The 22,247-nt window shown below is 40.8% G+C and overlaps 1 protein-coding gene across 1 annotated transcript in view; it reads left to right on the top strand.

Annotated features, from left to right (window-relative positions):
* Positions 1–22,247, top strand: part of LOC139301166 (potassium/sodium hyperpolarization-activated cyclic nucleotide-gated channel 1) — a 65,705-nt gene that overhangs the window by 20,189 nt on the left and 23,269 nt on the right. The window contains exons 3-4 of the mRNA XM_070924481.1: positions 6,845–7,006; positions 19,620–19,838. Coding sequence (XP_070780582.1) covers positions 6,845–7,006; positions 19,620–19,838 — 381 coding nt within the window. The remainder of the gene's footprint in view (positions 1–6,844; positions 7,007–19,619; positions 19,839–22,247) is intronic.

Raw genomic sequence — 22,247 nt, forward strand, 5'->3', positions numbered from 1 at the left:
TTTCTTAGAGCTGAGCTGGTGTTGTTATTTTGTTACCGCTGCTCAGGTTACAGGTACAAATCAATAGAACATTCAACCTCCTCCTCCTCCATAAATACATTCACCTGTTCCCCTGATGCACTGATCCTTTCCCCGCATAGAGTGGACTTGTACCTCTAAGCCTTGAAAGAAATTACTAAAAAGAATGTGCATAAATTAACTGCATACATTAACGGCATACATTAATCCCCACACGGTCAAAAAGAAGGCTTAGCACACAGTGTGGGTCACAATGTATAAATACTGGCAGAAGAGGTGCAGGTTTCTTATATAACATTTAATGTTTAAGTGAAGTCAATTTTATTTATATAGCACAATATCGCAAATTCGCCTCAAGGGACTTTACAATCCTTACAGAATGCAACGGCCTCTATCCTTACAGACCCTCGATTCGGATAAGGAATAACTCCCTGTCCTAAAGTCACAGTATCCTGACACAATCCACCAATGAAAAACATCAGAGATGTGACCCCCGTGGCTGTGTGAGCTTCTGCCCCAGAGGATGCTGCCTCTGCCAATGCAGCTCTGAATGGCTGAGCACAGATTAAGGCGGAACAGTAGTGTTGAGGTTATCACGCTCACACGACCAAAATAGACGCAGAGCGGGTGAGACAGCGGGCAAGGCAGCTACGCTCGCAGTACAGTGTGATGTGCTTAGTGGAAGAACGGGAGAATACTGCTGACGGACACAGAAATGATGGAAAACAGAGCGGATCAACTCCCGTAGGAAAGAGCTACTTGGGAAGAAAAAGTCTTCATTTTAACTCGTGATTGACACATTACCAAAGGATGACTCTTCCAGTTAAATGAATGTGTTGTTTGATGGTTGGTCTGGGATAATCCAATATCACCATATCCTCTACAGTGCCACACCGACCGTCTATTTTTATCTTACACTCGTGCGTTGCAGAATTTATATCAAAGTAACTGCAACAAAAACAAGAGAAAAAGAGCGACTTCAGCACACAAAACAATAAAATAAATCCCCAGTCCATCATTTGTTTTGTCTTTAAAAGAAAGCCAACTGTGGGTTAACACTTCAAGGTGTGGTTCCCAATGAGATTTAGCTGCATTGTGCAGTTATTACTACAGCTCTATTCTTTGTGGCTCATTAGCGGCAGAGTGAGTGCAGTGATGCAAATATTTTATTGTCTTTGCAAGAAATACTCTTTTCATTAAAGGTTAGCCGCTGAAACGATTCAACTATCAGGTTATAAGAACTAAAAATGGAACACAGTGAGTTGCACAGAGGATGGCAGGGAGCGACATGTTAAAAACTGTATTAATGACAGGAAGAATAACTGAGATTGAGGTTGTTTTAATAATCTTTTATCTTCTCACTGATAGTTACTTTCCACCATTGCATATAACTGATTCCTACACAAAGTATATTTACTCACGTAAATACTATTTTAAGGTATTTATACTTTACTTGAGCATGTCCATTTCATGCCCCCCCCCAAGTGGTTTGAGAATCACTGCATTAATAGATCGCTACTTGTTTTCTGCCTGTGTAAAGATCCCATTGATCACCACCTGCCTTTTAATTAAGTCTCTGGCTACAAATTACTGTTGGGCCTCATTACTTAAATGCACTGCTCGGAGCTGAAGATCCGGAGCTTTTTTTTATGCAAAGCAACAACATTTCTGCAGTTTTCTCACAGCTTCAACATGGCTCAGAGAGAGCCAAGTAACATGTTTAACATAGCTGAAAAGATTTCCTATGGTCTCTCCTCTTCGTGTGGAGTCTGGTCTATTCTAGTCTATATGGTACACAGATTTGCAGACTGATGCAGAGTATACAGTACCCTGCCTGAAGCACTGAAATAATGCAGACTCTATTCATGTTTATTTACTGCTGAACTATACATATATATCAACATGATTACGCATAGAGCATTACAGACATGTGAATTGTAATTACTTCCAGCAAGCTGCTTTTCTTTGGGGGACAGAATGGCACTGGAAGTCTATTTCCAGGGTATATAAAATATTCCATATTCAGCTTTATCTCGGAGACATACATTGTCCTCAGGAGTTTTTTGTTGCTTTTTTTTATAAACCGAGAGAGTTTAATGGCCAACAACTTTTTTAGGTATATAGAAGAAGAGAGCCTGAGGAAGAAAACATGAGACTCACTAAATCCCAGTGAATTCCCATTACATGATAATATGATTTTTCAAATCCAAGTTCAACTGTAATTTTGTGATTAAGCAAAACCAAGAGAGATCCAAAAGGAGATTTACAAGACGATGTTAAGCGGGAGAATTCCAGATTTTCCTGGAAGCAGTTTTGTCATCCTTCAATGTAATAGCCAGTGGTGGATTTAATCCCCTCAAATTAGTCCCTCGCTAATCCTCACTAACCTCAAACAGAGGTCACTCATGTCCAATTTGAAGATGCATAAAGAACACTTTGTAATTGCGTGTTTGAGGCCCACAGCTTGATGATGAGTAATTCTCCTGCATGCTCTTTTCTTTGCTCGTCAGATTCAAAAAGTCAACCTCCAGTACGACACATCAACCTGACAGATTGCAGTGGTGTAAACCCTTTAAAGAGTAAAACACATGTTGGACTCTGACATCAAAAATCAACACCTTCCATGTTGAATTATTCAGTAGTAATGTAACAATTCTCCATAAAGGTACAGTACTGATGGCACTGATTCAAGTTTTGGTGCCTGCAGTCTTATAAATCCTGTTTATAGAAGTGTATCTGTGTATGTAAACACTCAATACCTTCCTGGTCGACATCCAAACCCTCATCTACTACACTCTACTCTACTGGACTGTTGAATGGATGGGGACGTGCCAAATGTGATTGCGCGTCGTTCTGGCCGGACAGAACGCAGCGTGTGACCTTGTGCCACTATCACATCACATCTTGGCTGTTTGTCTCAGCTGTATTAGAGGATTATGCTGACCTATGCCCCTGTCCCCGGTCAAATTTAAGCTTGATGCACTTAATTCTAAGCCTATATTTTGCCAATGCCAAGCGAGAGTATTGGTGGTGTGTCTGGCTCTCAGTCAGTGCTACCCATTTCCCATAGTCATACAGTTTATGGTGGCAGAGAGAGCACTCTGAAAATGAATTCAGGTCTTTCCTGTGGGCATGCAGCTTGGTCACCTGCTTTGTTGTGCCTAACATTAGGCAGGTAGTTCTGAAATGTCAATTTACTGTCACTGCCTTCGTCTCCCATGTATTTGTAATGTGAGCAGGAGGTTAACAGGACCCCCAGGACCCCTCTCAACCTATGACACACTGGCACAATCATACAAATTCACAAATACTGCACCGAGGAAGTAGATGTGTTGGATTATACAGAACAAGCAAGGCCAGAAACTACATGGATCAGCACAAACACAAGTGTCACATTTTCAAAATCAAATTAATACATTGATGAAGGAGCAGCGCAACAGCACATCAGACCACAGACCCGCAAAAAGAAGCAAGGTCTTGCATGACAGGACACAGTGTGAGTTCACACTAATGCTGCTTTTGCACAACAGCTTTGCTCACATCACATCAAAAACACGCAGAGAGGCTGGTGATACTGCAACCAATCAAAAGCCCCGAATCCCCTTGAAAAACCCCTCGCTCACCTATTTAGAAGGCGGTTGACGAGCTTTGCGTCATCCTATCCATACCTCTAAGTCTGAGTAGGTCTCTGCTATGGTAGTTTTCTTTCAAAGTTGAAACGATTAGTAGATTAATTGACAACCTGAGTCCATTTTCGAAGTTTACTTCATTCAAGCTAATAGTTTAGCAGAAGCTAGCTAGTTTACTGAACTCCAAACCTAACCCGACACACTGAAGTCTCCCTGTCTGTGGCCTCGGTGCAACTCATAAACACTGACAAGTTGCTGAGTGATGATCCAATATGTGCATGTTTGCAAGAAGTGGAAGCTGAGGACTGTTTAGCATTGCAAGCTCTAATGACACAGTCTGACAGAGGAACTTGGGCCCTCTGAGTAGCCTTCATTTCCTTTAGTGGGTCAGACAGCAGACCTCAAAGTACTCTCTGAGCCGTAACATGTAAACTCTCTCCCTCCACATCCTCAGTCTTTAACCCCCCAGTATAACGTTCTTGTTTCTTAGGGCCTTAAATGTGCGATTAACTTATTTAGAGGTTGGACGCACATAAAGATTTTGGAACATGCGCAGAAAAGTTGCATAAATACATCTTATTCTTTGTATTATTACAAATAAAATGCTATATAGAGACATTGTTTTTGTCATTGTAGGGTGTATTTCAGCAACTTAAACACCTCACTGTTTCAAATAGGACAAATCATCCTTGTATATCCCTACGTCACAATGAAGGTTATCCTGTATAATCCTGTGACCTGACCAGTGATCTACACCTGCAGCCTCTATTATTAAGAACTCTATTAATAGGCCGCTGCCTCGTGGCTACCGGCTGCCACTAGCAGACTTTTCAAGCTGGTGCCCCTGAAATACAAACCCAAACAAATCCAACATTGTGTTAATGAGTTTCTACATCTTTCCTCTCTGGCCTCAGTGATTCAGCGTGACCCAAAGGTCGCAGAGGCTTCCCGGCAAAGTGAAATGGTCCCTGGGAATTTGTAAAACCTCTCTGCAACCTTCACACACGTCACCTTATCGCTTGCTCGCTCCAAAAGCCTGCGCCCCCGTTTTTTCAGTCTCTTTTTTTGTGTGTTTTTCGATTATGCATTAGTTGAAAGAGGAAAGTGCAGACAAGCAGTCGACCCTTTTCTATTTTTGCCTGGTGAGAATCATTTGAAATTCAAAGAGGGACCAAAGTGCTCCTTTCCTGTTTCCCAGTCTAGCTGCAATCCTCCAGGAACGTGTACCTTTATTAGTTAACTTTATCTCTTTCTGTCTTTGTTTTCGTCTCCCCCATTCTCTCTCTGTCTGTCTTGCCCTGTGACTGTTGTTCTCTCCTATTATGCCATCAAACTATGATGAATGTGAAGACACACACACTCACAACAGAGGGAGAGAGAGTTCTGCTAAATTAAAAATAAAGATGTAGGCAGCAGAAGAGATACTGGGTGCATTGAGACAGCCATCCTGTAAGCTAGTGGCTAATTTTAGCCCGTCAGGGCAGTGCACTGTATCTCCCCGTGGATGAGTTGAACCATAGAGGGATCTGAGCATCAGCTCAGCCTCTTGTTCTCTCATCTGTTCTGTGTGTGGACGCTGTCCTTTGTGCAGAAAGGTTACAGGACAGCCACAATAGACCGGGGTGGAGAGACGTGGATTCAAAGAGCCTTTAAAAACACCTGGGCTTTAGGGAGGTTTTAACAGCAGATTTTGCATACGTATGGCAAAACCAGTTCATAATAACAGAATACATGTCGGCACAACATGAAGTCCAGGCTCAGGCTCTCTTTTCTTCTCTGGAGTGATTGCACTCTGTGAGAGGAGGAAGTAAGTAGCCTTTGCAATTTGGTCAAAAGTGGTCAGTATTTTTCCAAATTCTCAGGTATGCAAGCCAGAAAAAGCAAAAATAGAACTGAGGAGAACAACAAAAGGCAGGTAACACCAAAATAAAAACTGAGTTAAATAGAGTAAAAGATGAAAAATAGAAATGTTCAATATAACAAAGTACTGCTCATTCAATCTCTTATTCAAGTAAAATACTTCAATTATTATAACTGGATGTGCTGTACATATACCTCTATATCTTATATACAGTCTGGCATCATTTTAGTCTATTTATTACTTCAAGAACTAGATTTGTTTTTATTTGCATCATTTACAACTTTGATCACTAATGTAGTACAATTTACCTGAAACAAAAAGTTCACCTTTTCTCTCTTTGAGTGATTTTTTTAACCTCATGACAACGTGGCGTACTGTCATGAGGCCCAATTAGTTTGTCATTACACTTATGAGAAGTCAAATGGGCAGTTTATACAGAATGGAAAGCCATCAACTTAAAAATAGATAATAATTACCTGAAATCCGTCATTTAACAAATTGGCAAATGAGGCAGGTTTATTATGCAAAACCCACCAATCAGCAATCACTCATATTTTTTCTCCATATTTAACTATTTTAGAAGGAGAAATTGAGCTTCAGTGTGGGGGCGATTATGGAATAACTAACCTGGAAAGAAGTAATGGGTTTCTCATGCTAATGAGAAACTCTGAATTAGTGCCACAGCCAACAGGGCGTGAGTCAATTCTCTTCGCCCGGAACCCACATAAATGAAACCGCTTCACACTGCAGATGTGCTTACTCACCCTGCTGATGACTTTCTATTCTGAAACTTCCTGCTCTGATTTAACAGCCCACCAGCAGTAACACTCGCCCCAGCTCACGGCATTTAAACACACGTACTGGCTGATTATTCCAGAGTACGCGATCCCGTCATCATTCAGTATTTCATTCACCTCTCTCGCTCTGCGTTACCTACTCTGTGCTGGATGTGTAGTTCCTCCACTGGTCAGTTTGTTTTGGGAAGCAGCCATGTTGAATTATGCAGCTTAACATCTGTGAGATGCACACACACACACACACACACACACACACACACACACACACACACACACACAATGACTGCAACCAAATTCTCTGGTGGCCAAAGAGGCACACCATGCCCTCCACTTCAAAGGTGACTTTGTACTTTTGTGAACGTTTTAAGTATCTTTGTAATCTTTTTTTTTTAAAATCTTTTTGTATCTCTGAAATACCAATGCAGGTGATGTTTCAGAGACACTAACAGATCTAAACTCAAAACCACTGTTTGTCTGTCCTGAAGAGGTCTAACGGAGGTATCCGTGTCTCTCTCCCCATCTATCTTTCTCTTTGGCAGATTTTCCATATGACCTATGACCTGGCCAGTGCAGTGGTAAGAATATTTAATTTGATAGGGATGATGCTGCTCCTGTGTCACTGGGATGGCTGTCTCCAGTATCTGGTGCCTCTCCTCCAAGACTTCCCCCCTGACTGCTGGGTGTCCCTAAACGGTATGGTTGTAAGTATTAAACACTCTTCTCTTTTGTTTGTTATTTTGGAATTTGGTATGTATATATATGTATATATATATATATATACATATATATATATATATGTATATATGTACACACTGTATGTACAGTATTTGTCAGTGTCAATGAATGCAGCAGTCTTCCAATTGACCGTTCGCTTCGCCCTGCTAGCTAACCCCTTAGTTACTGTTACTAGACCTGTCAAGCTTTCCATTCTCGCACTCAGTTTTCAATGTTAACAGTGGCAGATTTGCTACTCGAAAACTCTTAGTAATCGTTGAAACACTGGGTCCTTGATTTCAGACAGCGGTAGACAAAAGCAGGCCTCTCATTTCTTGCTTAAATGTTGATTTCTACGGCCGAAATTATATGAATAACTTCAAATTAAGCTAACGTTAGCTCCATGACTTGGTTGGAAACAGTCTCCAGATGACTTTTTAATGTTTCTAGCTGACTCATTTTAAAACAGAAATCTTGTGAAAGGGCTCTTAAATAATATGACATGGTGCTAAAAGACCAAAGCTGCATGTCTGAGGCAGAAAATCGTCACCAATATAAAACATTGGAAAGGTCTTATTCAACAGTGTGTCGTGTGGCTCGCTTTATGAGACTAAGAGAATGATAAAGACGGCAGCTTTTTGAAAAATTATCTAATATTTTTGTTTATTCAATGTTTATGTTTCTTAGAAACATTTAACGAACAGTTAGCAGTTGCTAAGCTGTGTTTGGACAGTCGGGGAGGGGCTTAGCGAACGGCCAATTTATATTTATACTCTATAGGTGTGTTGTCAGAAGATAGAACATATAAGTTCATTGCAGTGTAGGGTTTAGAAGTTCAATCTAGAGTAGAAACATTTTCTAATAGTTCAATCTTAAGGGTTATTGTGAAATATTTGAAGAAAATAATGAAAAACGTGGAAACAAATTGATGTGATAACTGTTTTAGACCAACATTTGATGAGATACTGAAGAACAGATCAACTGTTTTGGTCTGCACACATTAAAATAGGTAATTGAATCAAGTAAAACTGGAAATTTATTACCCCTCTGTGTCTCTGTATATTCCTGCATCATGTGACAGGGAGAAGCAACCTGTAGTTTATAAACCCCTCTCAGTGTCTCATCACTGCAGATTCAAGGGCTGCCCCCTTAAATGTCGATGATTCGCTTTATCAGTCTCAGAGCCCTCGCTTCAAACCTCGTGTTGTCACTTGAAGCACTGTTTTTTTCTGCTGACAAAATGGCTTTTAGTTTTACAAAAAAAAAAAACTATCCACTTCGCCCTTTTTTCCGCGAGGTCGGCTTAACCACTCCTGAATCTACAGCCATCCTGCGCGAACACCACTTCTGCTGACAGCGGACACTTTTTATTTCTTTCACAGTCTGAAATTGGACTTTTTCACATCAAAGGTGATGATTATGTTAGAAGCCAGTAAAGGCACTAACATGTGAGTCTTGCAGGAACAAATAATGACCTGTAGGCGACTGTAGGAGTTCAGCTCTGTAGTGTTATTGGGCAGAGACCATGAATAATTTTTCAAAATTACAGGTGTATTGATAAAAATAAATTCTGCAGTTACAATGAGTATTTGAAAAAAAGCATACAATATCTAGACATAAAAAGCAGGAACCCCTAACTCATAAATAAATAAATTAAAGAAGCTGTTCAGGTTGACTGTGTGGATACAGGCTAGGTTTTTTTCATATAGTATCAGGCTAATTTGGAGCAGGAGTCTATAAATAAGAATTGCAGGCGCATTTCATCAGGGACATTGTTGCGGGTACATTATTGCTCTGCCAGCCTATAAACAAACATAGCTTAAAGAGGCAGAGAGGCAGTTTTCTTTTTTTATCAAAGATTGCTACAGCACATATACACTGCTGGTATTGTAACAGCAATGTGCTGCATATTATGGTCTTTGTATTACAGTAAAGTAGAACAATTAAAAACTGTTCTCCTTGGCCTTCTCGCTCCATAGAATTTACACATATCACACTTTTGTGTTAATTATTCGTTTTTTTTTACTCATGTTGGCCTCTCCATGAAGTGAAGGGATTTCCATACAGAGCATTGCTTAGTTTGAGGGCTTTGGGGACTGTCTCCTCTCTGTCTGCGCTTTATATTTCACTGTGTTTGTCCCTCTCTTTCTCTGAGTTTGGGTCAAACGGACCGTGGTCGCTCCTCTCAGAGGGATGCGATAGTGTAGAAGTGTGCACAGGCCTCCTGGGTAATGCTGATTGTAAATGCTCGCCCGAGGAACTCTTCTGCCTTCTCATCTCCCTCTCTCTCGACAAACATTTCTGTACTCCACATGCACACTGACTGCTCAGAGGCATCAGGCCAGAGGTGCAAATGTCGGCTTTCCTCAGCATCACGACTCTGGATCCCGCTCTTATTTGCACTTTGAGGCAATGAGTTGCCCAAGTGAGCCCAATACCAACTAACATGTGTTATTCATCCAAACAGACATGATCCGTCTCTGTTTGCACCAAAATGAATTTGCAGTGTTATAATTTCCCACATAACTGTCACAACTCATCCTTGCTAATGGTTAAACACACAAAACTGGGCAAACAGCTCCTTCATTTACTGCAGCACCACAGATTTTAAACTTTTCCTTTGAGCAACATTGCTCTGCCTAATAACAAAGGCGGGCTGCTCCTCTTGCTCAGAATGAATCTGATATATTCCTCCTTCTTGTACGCAAATCCATACGAAATGGGAGTCATGCAAAAGGCTAATGTGCTGCCCCCTGTGTGGCAGGATCATTTGCGCTGTGGAAATCTATAGCCATAGTTGGAGATTGCAAAAAGGGCCTCTGAAACAAAGAGCTAATATACTGTAGGATACCTGTGTGCTGGAAGCTGATAGGTGAGTTAAAACCGCTGCGACGACTGATTAATCTAATTTCTCTCTCCTCGGTAAGAAGAAACTTCCAGAATAATTTGTATTCAGTTTGTAGAAACGACGTGACAAAGATGTCTCCCAGCTCCTCACAGATATAAGGTTTCTCGTGACATGTTCTGACTGCAGCTGCTTGTCTGCAGACGAGCACACCTATATATAGAACCTCACAGAGTTCGTCTGTGCAGGAGTCTAAAAGGCACAATGATGCTTTCACATTTCAGCACTTTTTCAGCTTCTTGGACTGGTGGATTAGGATTACCATATATTTCATGAATCCAGTCCGTTTTTTCCTTCTTGTGTTCAGGTGTGAAAATACAGATTTTTGACAGCACTGAGACTGCTGAAAGGATTACTCGATTAATTAATTAGTTCATAGACAGAACATGATTAATCACTATGTTTTTTAATCAATCAAACAGCCAAACATTCTGAGGTTCCAGCTTGTCAAATGAATGGTTTTTCTGCCTTTTCTCTGTTTTCTTTCACTGTCAACATACATGTGAAATAAATATATATCTGTTGATCTGACAAAACAAGCATTTTGCACAGTTTACTTTGGAATCATTATAGACGATGAATCAATACTTTTGAGAGGATCATCGCACTCACAACTCAATGCTGTAGCGCGAGAATATGGAGAGAAATTAGCCTCAATACTGGTGACAAATGTGTGTTTTGTGATCCACAAATTAAAATGACATTTACAATGATGATTTGTGATGTTCACAAATGCATTTGTTCCCCATCCACCAACAAATACCAACCGATTTGAACAAATGTGGACCAATTTTACAAACAAATACAATCCAACTTGAATAAAAGTCAGTAATTCTACATACATATATTTCCAACTTCCGATGCATTAATCAAATAACATTAGCTTTTGAAAAGCTTCCCGTTCATATAAATGTCCAGCACTTAAACTTGAAAAGAGTGTCACAAATGTAATCCAATCCACACAAGTCAGGTGATCCATGCAAAATGCAAAAACCTTATAATACACATGTAGAATACTGACCTTTATTCAAGAAGGCCAAAAACTTGAGAAAGGAAGGCTTTGAACCTTCATCAGGGCAAATGTTTGGCAACAAGGGATCTCAATGCTTATAATGACATTAAAGATAACACATCTGTGCTTTTTAATGCAAGTACTCATGGGAAATGCAGTTCAGGATTGTACTTGTAGCTGTGTTGAAGTACAAAAGAAGCTCCACAGATGCAACATATCACAAAAAAACTGAGGATAAATCAATACAGAAAGCAATCAGGAATTCAAAATAATCACTTGCAGCACTTCAACACTTGCGTTGGACCTAAGTATGCAGAAGATACACGAATATAATTGATAAAAGTAATCGTTAGTTGCAGCCCTAAATGAGACACATTGTATATGTAATTGGTACTGTACTGCAGGATGTCAGCTCATGAGCAGCTAACATAGTGTTACTGACTGTGATGTGGTAGAATGAGCAATTTGTGGAATCTCTTCCCTGTGGATCCTTGCAGAAGTCGAGGCCTGTGTGCTGACTGCGGACTGGCAAATGCAAAGTGAAAAGCCCTGCCCACATGTGGAATTCCTCTTCTCACACCATCACAATGCATTAGTGTTCATAAGCTAAAAGATCTTGATAAAATATCTCCCCTTCTGTTTACTGCAGGTATAAAAACACAATGTGGTTCTCTGGCCCGTGAGCAGAGGGACTGTCAGGTGAATGTTGTTTTAAAGGTCGTGTCTCTCAGCCGTGTTTGCTCGAGAATGGCTGCTTCGAATTCACATTGCGTCATATTTTTTTTCTGTCGTTGTCTTTCTGTCTGAAGCTGTGAGAAGAGGAGGGGGGGCGAGGACTGCAGATACTGCTGAGTGGTGCAGCACAAGGTGTAGGACTGTTATCTTCTTGACTAATGGCCTGAGAGTAGCTTCTTACTCTTTAGAGGCTGCATTTACTTAATCACCAGACAAGATAATGCTGCTGTTGCTCGGGTGAGAGGGTGATGGGCTGTTGCTTTTGTCTGCATGTACAGCGTAAAGGTATGTATTCAGAAGCACGGAGGGACATGCGTCTTTTGTGAGTGTTTGTGTGCTTACTGTTCCTGCCCAGGCTCGTATTAAAGAGGCAGACAGCTGAGCAGTAGCCTGCTGAGGATTCATGTCTCAGGGAGATTCAGGGGCAGACAGATACTGTACGTAGACAGACAAAAAAATAAAAAATCAGAAAGGCCTGACCAACCATGCATAACCACCCTTCAGCATCAGTCACCCTTCCTGGCCTCTTTTATCCCTGGACCACCCACTACTTTCCCATCCCCTGAATGAGTCACTTCCAACAGCCGGGCTCAGTCCAGAGTTTATGAATTAATCAAACTTTCTTTCCTCTCTCAAGGCAAGACAAGAGGACACGTTGGTTTCATCTGAGTAAAATGCAAGAGTGCTTTTGCCTTGATGGGAACAGCTGGTTTTTGTGGCTCTCTTGGTGAATTATTTGGTACCAAGTACCTTTGGTTGGTTGAAATTGTCGGGTGTTTTATTTGCCCCTCTTGGAGAGTCCTAGCTGATAATAGGAGGGTTTAATCACACTCGTCTTTGTTTATTCAGAAATATTCAGGAGTATTTCCACCAGAATTGTCGAGATGTCAAGCTGGGCTGCTGAGGACAGCTCTCAATATGAGTTTTAAAGGGACGTCGCAGGACATTTGCATGTTTTTGCTTAAATTTTGATGGACACAAGATCACTTCTGTTACACGTGGAGGCTGCCGTCATCTGGAGAGTGCAGACAGGTTGCTCCCTAGCTTAGTTTAACCTTTCTGATTGAGCGTGTGCTCATCAGTGAAAGTGGCTGCTGCATACTTGATTGCACATGATTGGACACCAAAAGAAAAAGAAAAGTCACCTCACTCCTCCCAGAATGTCATTCTTGTTGAAGACGTTTATTTATTATCCTTGAGAGAAAGTAGAAAGAACGGGCTTAAACCAAGGTGACGAAATTAAGTAATGTACTCTGCGATAAAGAAAATACAGAAGTAAACAGAATAACATTCTGGAGAGGCGTAACAGCCCGACTGCCTAACCCACACCAACAACTAGAGCGAAACGATGTTAATTAGTCAAATCGACACAAATGTAATCTGCAACTTTTTTGATAATCTATGAAATTTTTAAGCAAATATGCCAAACATTCACTAGTTCAAGCTACTCAAATGTGTCGCTTGTCTTTGTTTTATGTGATAGTAAACTGAATATTTTGGGTTTTAGACTGTTGACCAAACAAAACCCTTGGGATTTATAATGGCCATAATCCAAGTTAATGCCGTCAAATTTCTTGTTTTGTTGACCAACAGTCCAAAACCAAAAGACATTATTGCTTGAAAACAGACTTAAACAATTAATATGTTATGAAAATAGTTTTTATAATTATATTGATTATTTTTCTAAAAATGTACTAATCATTTCAGCTCTAATGTACATATATTGGTCAGACAAAACAAGACATTCAGTAGGGAATTATAATGGACACTTTTCACTATTTTCTGACATTTTATAGAACGAACAAACAGACGATTCATTGAGAAAATAATTAGCAGAATAGTCGATAATGAAAATAGTCAGTAGTTGCAACCCCACCAACAACTCAACCTTACAGCCCTGAAAGAATAAAAAAGAAACAAACAACAATAAAAACCAATAAGGAGAAAACTCCAGAAAGCTTTGGTCCAAGAAGGATCCTTCATCAGGACTTCTGAGCAGACGAGAAGCATGAAAACGTACGAGACAAAGAGAAGCACAACCATCACATTGAGATCCACCACTGTGCTTCTCTTGCCAACTTACAGTTTGGCACTCGTGCGGGGCCGCAGACCCCTTCACTTCCTCACTTATGTGTTCAAAGACTGTCATGCCTTCTGTGCACTCCCAGGGAGAACAGCTTGTAGTTTGATTATGTAATTGAAAAATGAATATTGTGCATTGTGAATATTGCATGGGACAGCTTGCCGGGTTTTAGAGACTTATATGATTGAGTAATTAAAACCAGTTAATGCGGATGTTTTGCTCATTCTTTTTAAATATGGAAAAAAAAACACACGATGAGGAGCATTTACCTGGAATGAAATGTGGAAATGAAAACATAAAATGATTGTAAAAATCCAAATATGATGCAATTTGGCACCAAAACGTATTCAAAATGGAGAATCTATATACATGCACGCACATTCTACAAACAAAGTGTGACTTTCACAAAAACATGAAAGGAAATGTATCTTCATTGGCTTTTACTAATAAGTAATGCTGCAGTGAAATTAGGACAGTTATTGAAACAGTGTGCATCTGTGGGAGTACAGATGAGAAATGTTATTTGCCCTATGAGCACTCGTGCTGTTGAGTATCAACAACAGCCAACGTCTCTGGGTCTCACTCGACACTGGGACGATGGTGAATCATTGATCGCCTTTCCGGTCACATAACCGGCAACATCTTGTGTGAGGGGACTGTTGGAGGCACGATGTTGTGACTAATGAATTGAAATGCTAGCTAGTTGTTGAAACGTACAAGAGCAGTCAAACACTTGTCTCGGTCTAATAATAGAAACATTTAAAGTTGTTGATTTGAATACTTTGACAATGGCGTGGGGTGAGATTAGTATTAATGCATGCGATAATGAAGTCTGTGAATTCACTTTACTGCTCCACTTACAAACAGAGAAGGCAGAGCTGATGAAAGATGAATATGCAGTATCTGATGTCACTTGTTTTGCTGCATCCAGAGCTTCATTATACTTCGACCTCTGGAGGAACTGAATACATCTGCTGTGTTAGCCACATTTATTAAAATCAGGGGGATTGTAGAGAACAGTGCAGAAGTAGAAACTGCATTTTCTGGAGAAGATGTGTTAATACTGCAATGACTCACTCTTCCCAAAGGACAGAAGGCTATATAGTAAGAAACAACAGCGAAATCATTCTGGTGATTCTTAACACTTTTAGCATTCTGGAAGAAAAATACATTTTTATGTCTGTTTTTTGATTACTACTGTAAATGGACAAAAAATACAGGATATACAACATGTGAGATTGGTTGGTGCTACAATCATAGACCTGCTGCGAGTCGCTTACTGTAATAGCTGGAAAAATACAATCTTGAGGAACCAAACCAGTAATAAAGCAGACGTTGTCACTGCAATGTTCTTTGATAACAAGGTTCTCTCTTTCTCACGCTGTCTGTGTACGATAAAACCGTCTTTTCTGCCTCCCTTGTTCTGCGGCCTTATAAGGACCCTCTACAACATGCCACACAACCTGTTGCATTACCCCGAACGTGCAGCTTTTAGCAACGCTGCTTTATAGTCAGTTTGACAGTGCAAAACGTTACTGTAGAAAAGAATTCATTGACTCATTAGCATCTACAAAATTACCTGCTGAAAATCTTTATGAATATCAGCCACTTACTGTCTGCTTAAGGAGGCGCTACAGTTTGTAATCCTTCCTTAAACCTCGAAGTATGTGAGCTTAAACAGATGGGTTTTTTTCCCCAAACGGCTGCTTTTCTTTTAGAATTTCTGTATTGATTTTTTTTCTTACAGTAGTTAATTTAATTTGTATCTTCTTATATCTATATCAAGGACTTGACCTAATACTGACGAAACATTAATGATGTCTCACCTGTTGAATGAGTAACCACACCTGTGACAGTCGGGTCTAAGGGCTGAATGAAAAAATCCAAATCACAATTTGAAAGGGTGCAATTTTCAAATTGCAAGAGCAGTAATTTGAATTATAACTTTGATAACTGCTGCTTATATTATTTCTTACATAAATATCTGCTACAGTTCAGAGCTGTGTCATGAATCCGATATCACAACATCACTTAACAGCAGTTTTGTGATGAGTGGCCGACAGCTGTTATCAAAAATATAAGCATGCCATGAATATATTTTAATATTATTGACTTAAAGTATACCGCTAATATAATTTCTCAACAAATGTGAGCTACATTTTTTAACTTTTCAACAGAAAATGAGTCAAGTTTACTTAGGAATTGATTTTCCTCTGAATGACTGGTTTGAAAGAAGTCTGAGAGGACCACTACAAGCATAAATAATAATAAAGGAGAAATTTTTTTTATTTGAACCATAATTGCAATATTGGTCAGAAAAATCTGTCAGATATTTTTCTCAAATTGCTCAATTGCTCTGTTAGCATATTGAGAGACGCGATGAAATCAGTTTTTAATTTATGATGTAGACTAGATTTATGAACAAATGCAAACAGGCACAGGTTATCAAAATTCATACAGACACTAAAACTCATAAACATTCACATTCATTTGTTGTACAGGGAGAAAGTCTCAAAATTCCTGTTATGAATTGTCCACAGCTAATTCTTAATTGTTAGTGACTTCGTGTGATAACATCCTCAACATCTGTTTCTGTATTGAACCTGCTCCTTTTAGAATTCACTGTTCATCTTCATTCAGAAATCTCTGCTGAAATGTGCCCCAAAATAGCGCCTGCATCATATGTTCTATATATAAACAAACATCAGAAATATGATACAGTGCAACGAGATGTGACGTCAATTCCCGAGCCCCGTATAACCTGTACTACAATAGGATTATACAAGACGCTCATGCAGTGCAGACATTCCCTGTTGGGTCTGTTTATCTGAGCACCAAACATGTACAAGGACAAATAGCAAAAGGTGCAGTGAGTCACCTCAGCTCATCTGTTTTTCATCTGGCAAAACCCGCTTTTGTCTGCCTTTCCGTGCACACGAATGTCAACACAGACGTTCTGCAGTGTTGCTCAATAAGTGGCCGACCATCTCAGCCACACATGCTAAATGCACACATGTGAAAGGACACCTAAGGCCCATGACCTCACAAATGGCATGTGTGCCTGTTACATGGTTGGGTGGGTTTGTTCTGTGTGTGTGTGTGTGTGTGTGTGTGTGTGTGTGTGTGTGTGTGTGTGTGTGTGTGTGTGTGTGTAAATAGATTACTCAGTGTATGTGTTGTGAGCCACAGAGAAATATTATAATATTTCTGCTCATACAGTAGCTACAAATGGTGATTAGTTAGTAAATCCCAGTTGATGAACAGTGTGGAGTCGGGCAGACTGGAGAATGGCGTGACAAAAGGAGGCACCGGCGTGTGGACATGATGGGATGTGCCATATTACAGTGTGGCATGTGGAACTGTGTCAGCCAGCAGAAAAGACAGAGATTAACTGTATTTTCTGGAGGTTTCATATTTCTTTCATTAGCTATTCTGTTTTGGGTGAGATAGGTATTCTGTATGGAGCGCTTCCTCAGCATTTCTTGTTCACAATTGGACGAGTCAGCAACTTGGCTGTGGCTACGAGTCCTGCACCGGAGAGCTGTCACATTTGCCTCCAGATAGGAACTTACTGGGTTTCACAGATGTAGCCGCGATGGGCCTGTTCGGCTGCTCACTAGAGATTTTGCACGTCTCCAGGCTACAGGCACAAGTTTGACACGTACTGTATTAATGATGAGTCTAAATCCTGCTCTGACTCCGAGACATGACTTCTCCTGAGGCTGAGACCAACAAAAAGTGGGAAAGAAATCTGTGAGATCTGTAATGCTACTAAAAAGGTAGTACATTGTCAAGTATTCTGTAGTGATACTACCCAATAACGTCAATAAGATGTCTCATTGCAGTAAAAAAAGAAAATCGGAAAGATTTGCCCAAAGCGAAAGTGTTTATAGCTGTTGTAACGGCGCACATTTTCAGACAGTCTCTCCTGGAAGGCGTTCATAATGTTTCACTCATTTCAACACTCGAAAAGTGACGGGAGTAGCTGTGTGAAGAATTTAAAAGGGAGCTGGAGGGAGAAGTTCAGGTTCTCATTGATTTCTTACCCCACTACAAATAAGAAAAGAGAGCGTGATTATCGCATTGATGGTTTCGCAGTCCCCCAATCCTGACATCAGAAAGGTGTGGTGGGTTTTAGACACCGTTTGATCATCTGATTGAAGCATCCTGACCCCTAAAACATTCACTTTGAAAGAAACTTCATGACAGCTTCATAGTGTTAATTCCCTCACCACTTATGTAAGATGTTTAGTTTAAAGGTCCCATATTTTGCTAATTTCAGCTCTATATTTTTACTCTGGGGTTCCACTAGAGTTGCTTTACATGATTCACAGTTCAAAAAAGTTCTTATTTATCTTCTACTGGCCCCTCAGTTCACCATCTGAAACAAGTCATTTTAGACAAACTGATCAACCTCCAAAAACCTGAAGAGCAGTCCTGAGCAGAGCGGTCGAATAACTCAAGACAGACTGAGCGGGTGGATGAGCGTACCTGTACTTGGTGGTGTGCTGCGCCTGGAGCAGATGACCTGCTGGGGGCGTGGCTGAGTGCAGTGACTGTATAGTTGTGACATCACAACCTTACGGAAGTCCTGGCGGCTTGTTTAAAGGCACAGTTTCTGAATATGGGCTGTGTGTGAGTGTTTTGATACTTTCACGGTATTTATGTAGCTCCTAGACCTGCTTTATAATCGAACAAGTCATGGAAACCTCACTTTCTACAATATGAGACCTTTAAGAATCTCTGAATCTGCTGACAGAAATCATAAAACTCTACAACTGTGTGGTCACTTGACGACCAAAGATGGTGGGGGAGGCCTTTAAGGCATCTATACCCAGGGGCCCATCTTGCTATAATCCATCCTCATAATACCTCAGTCTTAGAGTGCATATCATCAAAAGCTAATGATGAGGAGCCATAGAGGCTCATCTTGAGTGGCAGAATTATACTTCTGTCTGGCTGCATCTCTGCTTGTTTCCCAGTCGGCAGCGACCGATCGGGTATTTTTCAAACAACTTAGTCTAAGTAATGACGAGACGACAATGAAATCGCTTCTCATAAACCCAGCTGGACACGCTATTGGATAATAGGGGCCTTGTGAACCCAACTCGCGATCTTATTGTGTAGTTAAAGGGCACACGAGACGACGTCACTTTGTGAGAACACACGCTGCGAAGGATAAAAGGGAAAGACTCTCACCCAGCGCAAATCACCTCCCTTCGCTTTGTAACAAAGAGCTGTTCAAAAGAGTCGCTATATTTTCAACTAGGAAGACACTCGAGCTGATATGTTACATGACTGTCAGCTCTGAGTCCTCTGCATGAGTGTGTGGAGGCTGCAGAGGAGTCCCCCGCCCTCCCAGATCTGTGTTTCTGTTCCCCTGCCTCCAACACACTGAATCCCCTCACAACACTTATGAAAATCCAACCTGAGAGAGGAGGGCAAAACGATCCAGGCCTGTCCTCCCCCTTCTTTCTTGGTGGAGTGTCAGGGGGGGGTACCCTGGGCTTTTTTTGAGTGTTTGCAAACATGAACTGTTTTCCACCCTTTGGCATTTGGGGAAAAATGAAAGAGGGCAGGCAGAGGGAGAGGACAGAGGGTGTTTGAAGGCTGAAGACTGAGTGAAAGAGGAGGGAGAAAAAGAGACAGGTAGAAAGTTCAGGCACTCAGCGAGGGCATTAGGCTCTGAGGCATGAGGGGTATGTTGGCAGAATGTTTGGTAGAGGTTCAGTGATCCATCAAAGGAAAGCCTGTCTTTCCATTCTGCCTGCTGGAGAGCCTTCCCTCCCTGCTTTGCCTTTGCAGTAACTCCCCCCACCGCCTCTCTCTTTCTCCCCCCATCTCTCTCTGTCTCCGTCCTTATAGAACGTTTCCTGGGGTAAGCAGTACTCTTATGCCCTCTTCAAAGCCATGAGCCACATGCTGTGCATTGGGTATGGTGCCCGGGCACCCGTCAGCATGTCTGATCTGTGGATCACCATGCTGAGTATGATTGTAGGCGCCACGTGCTACGCCATGTTTGTGGGCCACGCTACAGCTCTAATCCAATCACTGGACTCTTCACGCCGGCAGTACCAAGAGAAGGTAAGAATGAAACAGTGACACACATATTATAATATTAAATACTTGAGGATTATAAAAAAGATTGGGTTTACATGATATTGGATGTTATTTCAATTAAGTAACTATTTAAAAAAAAAAAAGGAAATGCATGGTGTGACGTACAAATCTTTAATGTTTTGTTGTCTCAAGGTAAGTAACGCTAATTACCACTGGGATGGTCTTAAAGTATTAATCTGAGGGGTTTGCTCTTTCCGGCTTCATAAAATCCTGCTCATTGGACTTAAATAAATTAGGTCTTCTCTCAGCGGCACTGTGGACCAATGGGTTGAGCTCCCACAGATCACAATATCCGGGGAAATGACTAGGAAAGAGGATTTTCTCCACCAACCCCCCCCCCCCAACCCCCCAAGCAGATCATACAAGGCCAACGGGGTGAGGAGGTCTATGTCATGACCAGCCACCTCACTGTTTGTATGCTGCCAGTGAACACATTTTATTCCTCTCTTTCATTTCAGTCCTTATTACATCACTTTTCTTTTTTTTTTGTTGTTGCATAGAGGGTGATTATCCAGTGTTTCAGCTCAGCCACCATCTGTGATCCCGCTGAGGGGCCTGGGCAATTCCCAGAACACACGGCCATGACTGATGCGCTCTGTGCTCGCACGCAAGAACTTGAGTTTAAACTCCCAAACTTTTCCTGCGCTTACGCTGCAGAATTCCATCGCATACACCATTGTAGTTCAGCGGATTATGGTCCTCTCTATGGTATGTCGTGATCCACTTAAGGACGTAGTTATGATTAAAATAGAAGAGCTGACCTTTAACTTGTGTGGTAACATAGATGATGTAAGCTTGGACAGACGGTTTCATGTACTGTATATCAAACTGTTTTTAATATAAATGCTTTGTCAGGAAAAACAACATCGAGTCGAGTGAAAGAACGATGAACGGAAAGCGGTAATGACCTGTTTATGTGTAAAATACTGCAAAATGGCCATTATAAGTATCAAGAGTTTTGTTTACAGTCTAAAACTCAAACATATTCAGTAAACTATCATATAGACAAAGAAAAGCAGCAAGTCCTCACATTTGACTGGCTGAAACCAGTGAATATTAAACATTTTTTGCTTTAAAAATGATTTTTCTGCCAATCAACTAATCGATTAATTGACTAATTGTTTCAGCTCTACAGCAATTTAATTGATAATAAAAAATAAGTGCTAGTTGCAGCCCTACTGTATTTATGTGAGCATATACACAGACACCCACACACATTTAGACCGGAGTGGACTGATACACACAGTACACATCAATTTCCCTGCAGGAGGTTGTTTCCATAATTCTTATTGGAGCATTAGCAGAGTCACCTTGACTGTGACTCTCACAGGACATGCTAAGATACCAGTTCATTAATTTACACCTTGCACATAAAAGCATTTAGCTGATATCAAGTCATTCTGAAAGATGGCCTGACCTTCCCAGTCGCTTCCATGGTGCACTGTGGTCAACGCAATCTACAGAAACAACCCCTCTGTGTTTTAGTTGCGATGCTGTTATACATGACATTTAAACTCACCATTAGGAACCCAATATGGCTTTTGCTCAACTTTATGCCGTTGCTAAATACAAATACAAGTGCTTCATCATTACAGCCATCAAAACTCACACATTAAAAAAAGTGGTGGAAATGGTGAAATGTAAGGAGAAGAATAATCAAGCCAACATCACGCTAAAGAAGTTAACCTAAATGGGATCATGAAATGCCAATCCAATATTATCATCCTCTGATAGATGGACAGAGAGAGAAAGAAACTTTCGTCCTCACACTAATCGTCAGCAGGTCTCGTCATTAACTCAGGTGTGGATTGACACAGAACTGATAGCAAATCAGAAAAAAATAAATGCAGATCCAGAATCCGGACAAGAATCTGGACATCTGCCCTATATGCAGATGTGGTGCGACAGAGAAGCTTCAGTGAAAGACATTTTATTCTGACAAAGAAATAAATTAATGCTAAATAACACCACTATGGGTATTTAATTCACAGCGTGGAGCTGATTTCTTTTCTCTAATCTTGAATTGATTACAATCCAAAACATAATTGTATGATTGATCATAAACAGCCAGATACATAGATGTCACAGCACACGCCACCATAAATTAATGACAGCAGGTCGCCCACAGCAAACAAGACAGCCGTTCGAGGTATAAAATTAGTGACATGTGTCTTGCTCAGTGTGTGATGTACATCTGCTTCACAGCAAATCTGCTTAATCTACATCCCACTTTAGCCTTTCAACATCCCTCCAGGCATTGAACTGACAGCTTTGAGGATGTGAATGCCATGTTCATGGTAACAGAGCCCCAGTGTGTAGCCAGATTCAGCTGATTTGCTGCATGGCTGTGCATATCAGTGGAGCAGGCTGAGG

This window comes from Enoplosus armatus, chromosome 18, assembly GCF_043641665.1.
Source record: "Enoplosus armatus isolate fEnoArm2 chromosome 18, fEnoArm2.hap1, whole genome shotgun sequence".
NCBI lineage: Eukaryota > Metazoa > Chordata > Actinopteri > Centrarchiformes > Enoplosidae > Enoplosus > Enoplosus armatus.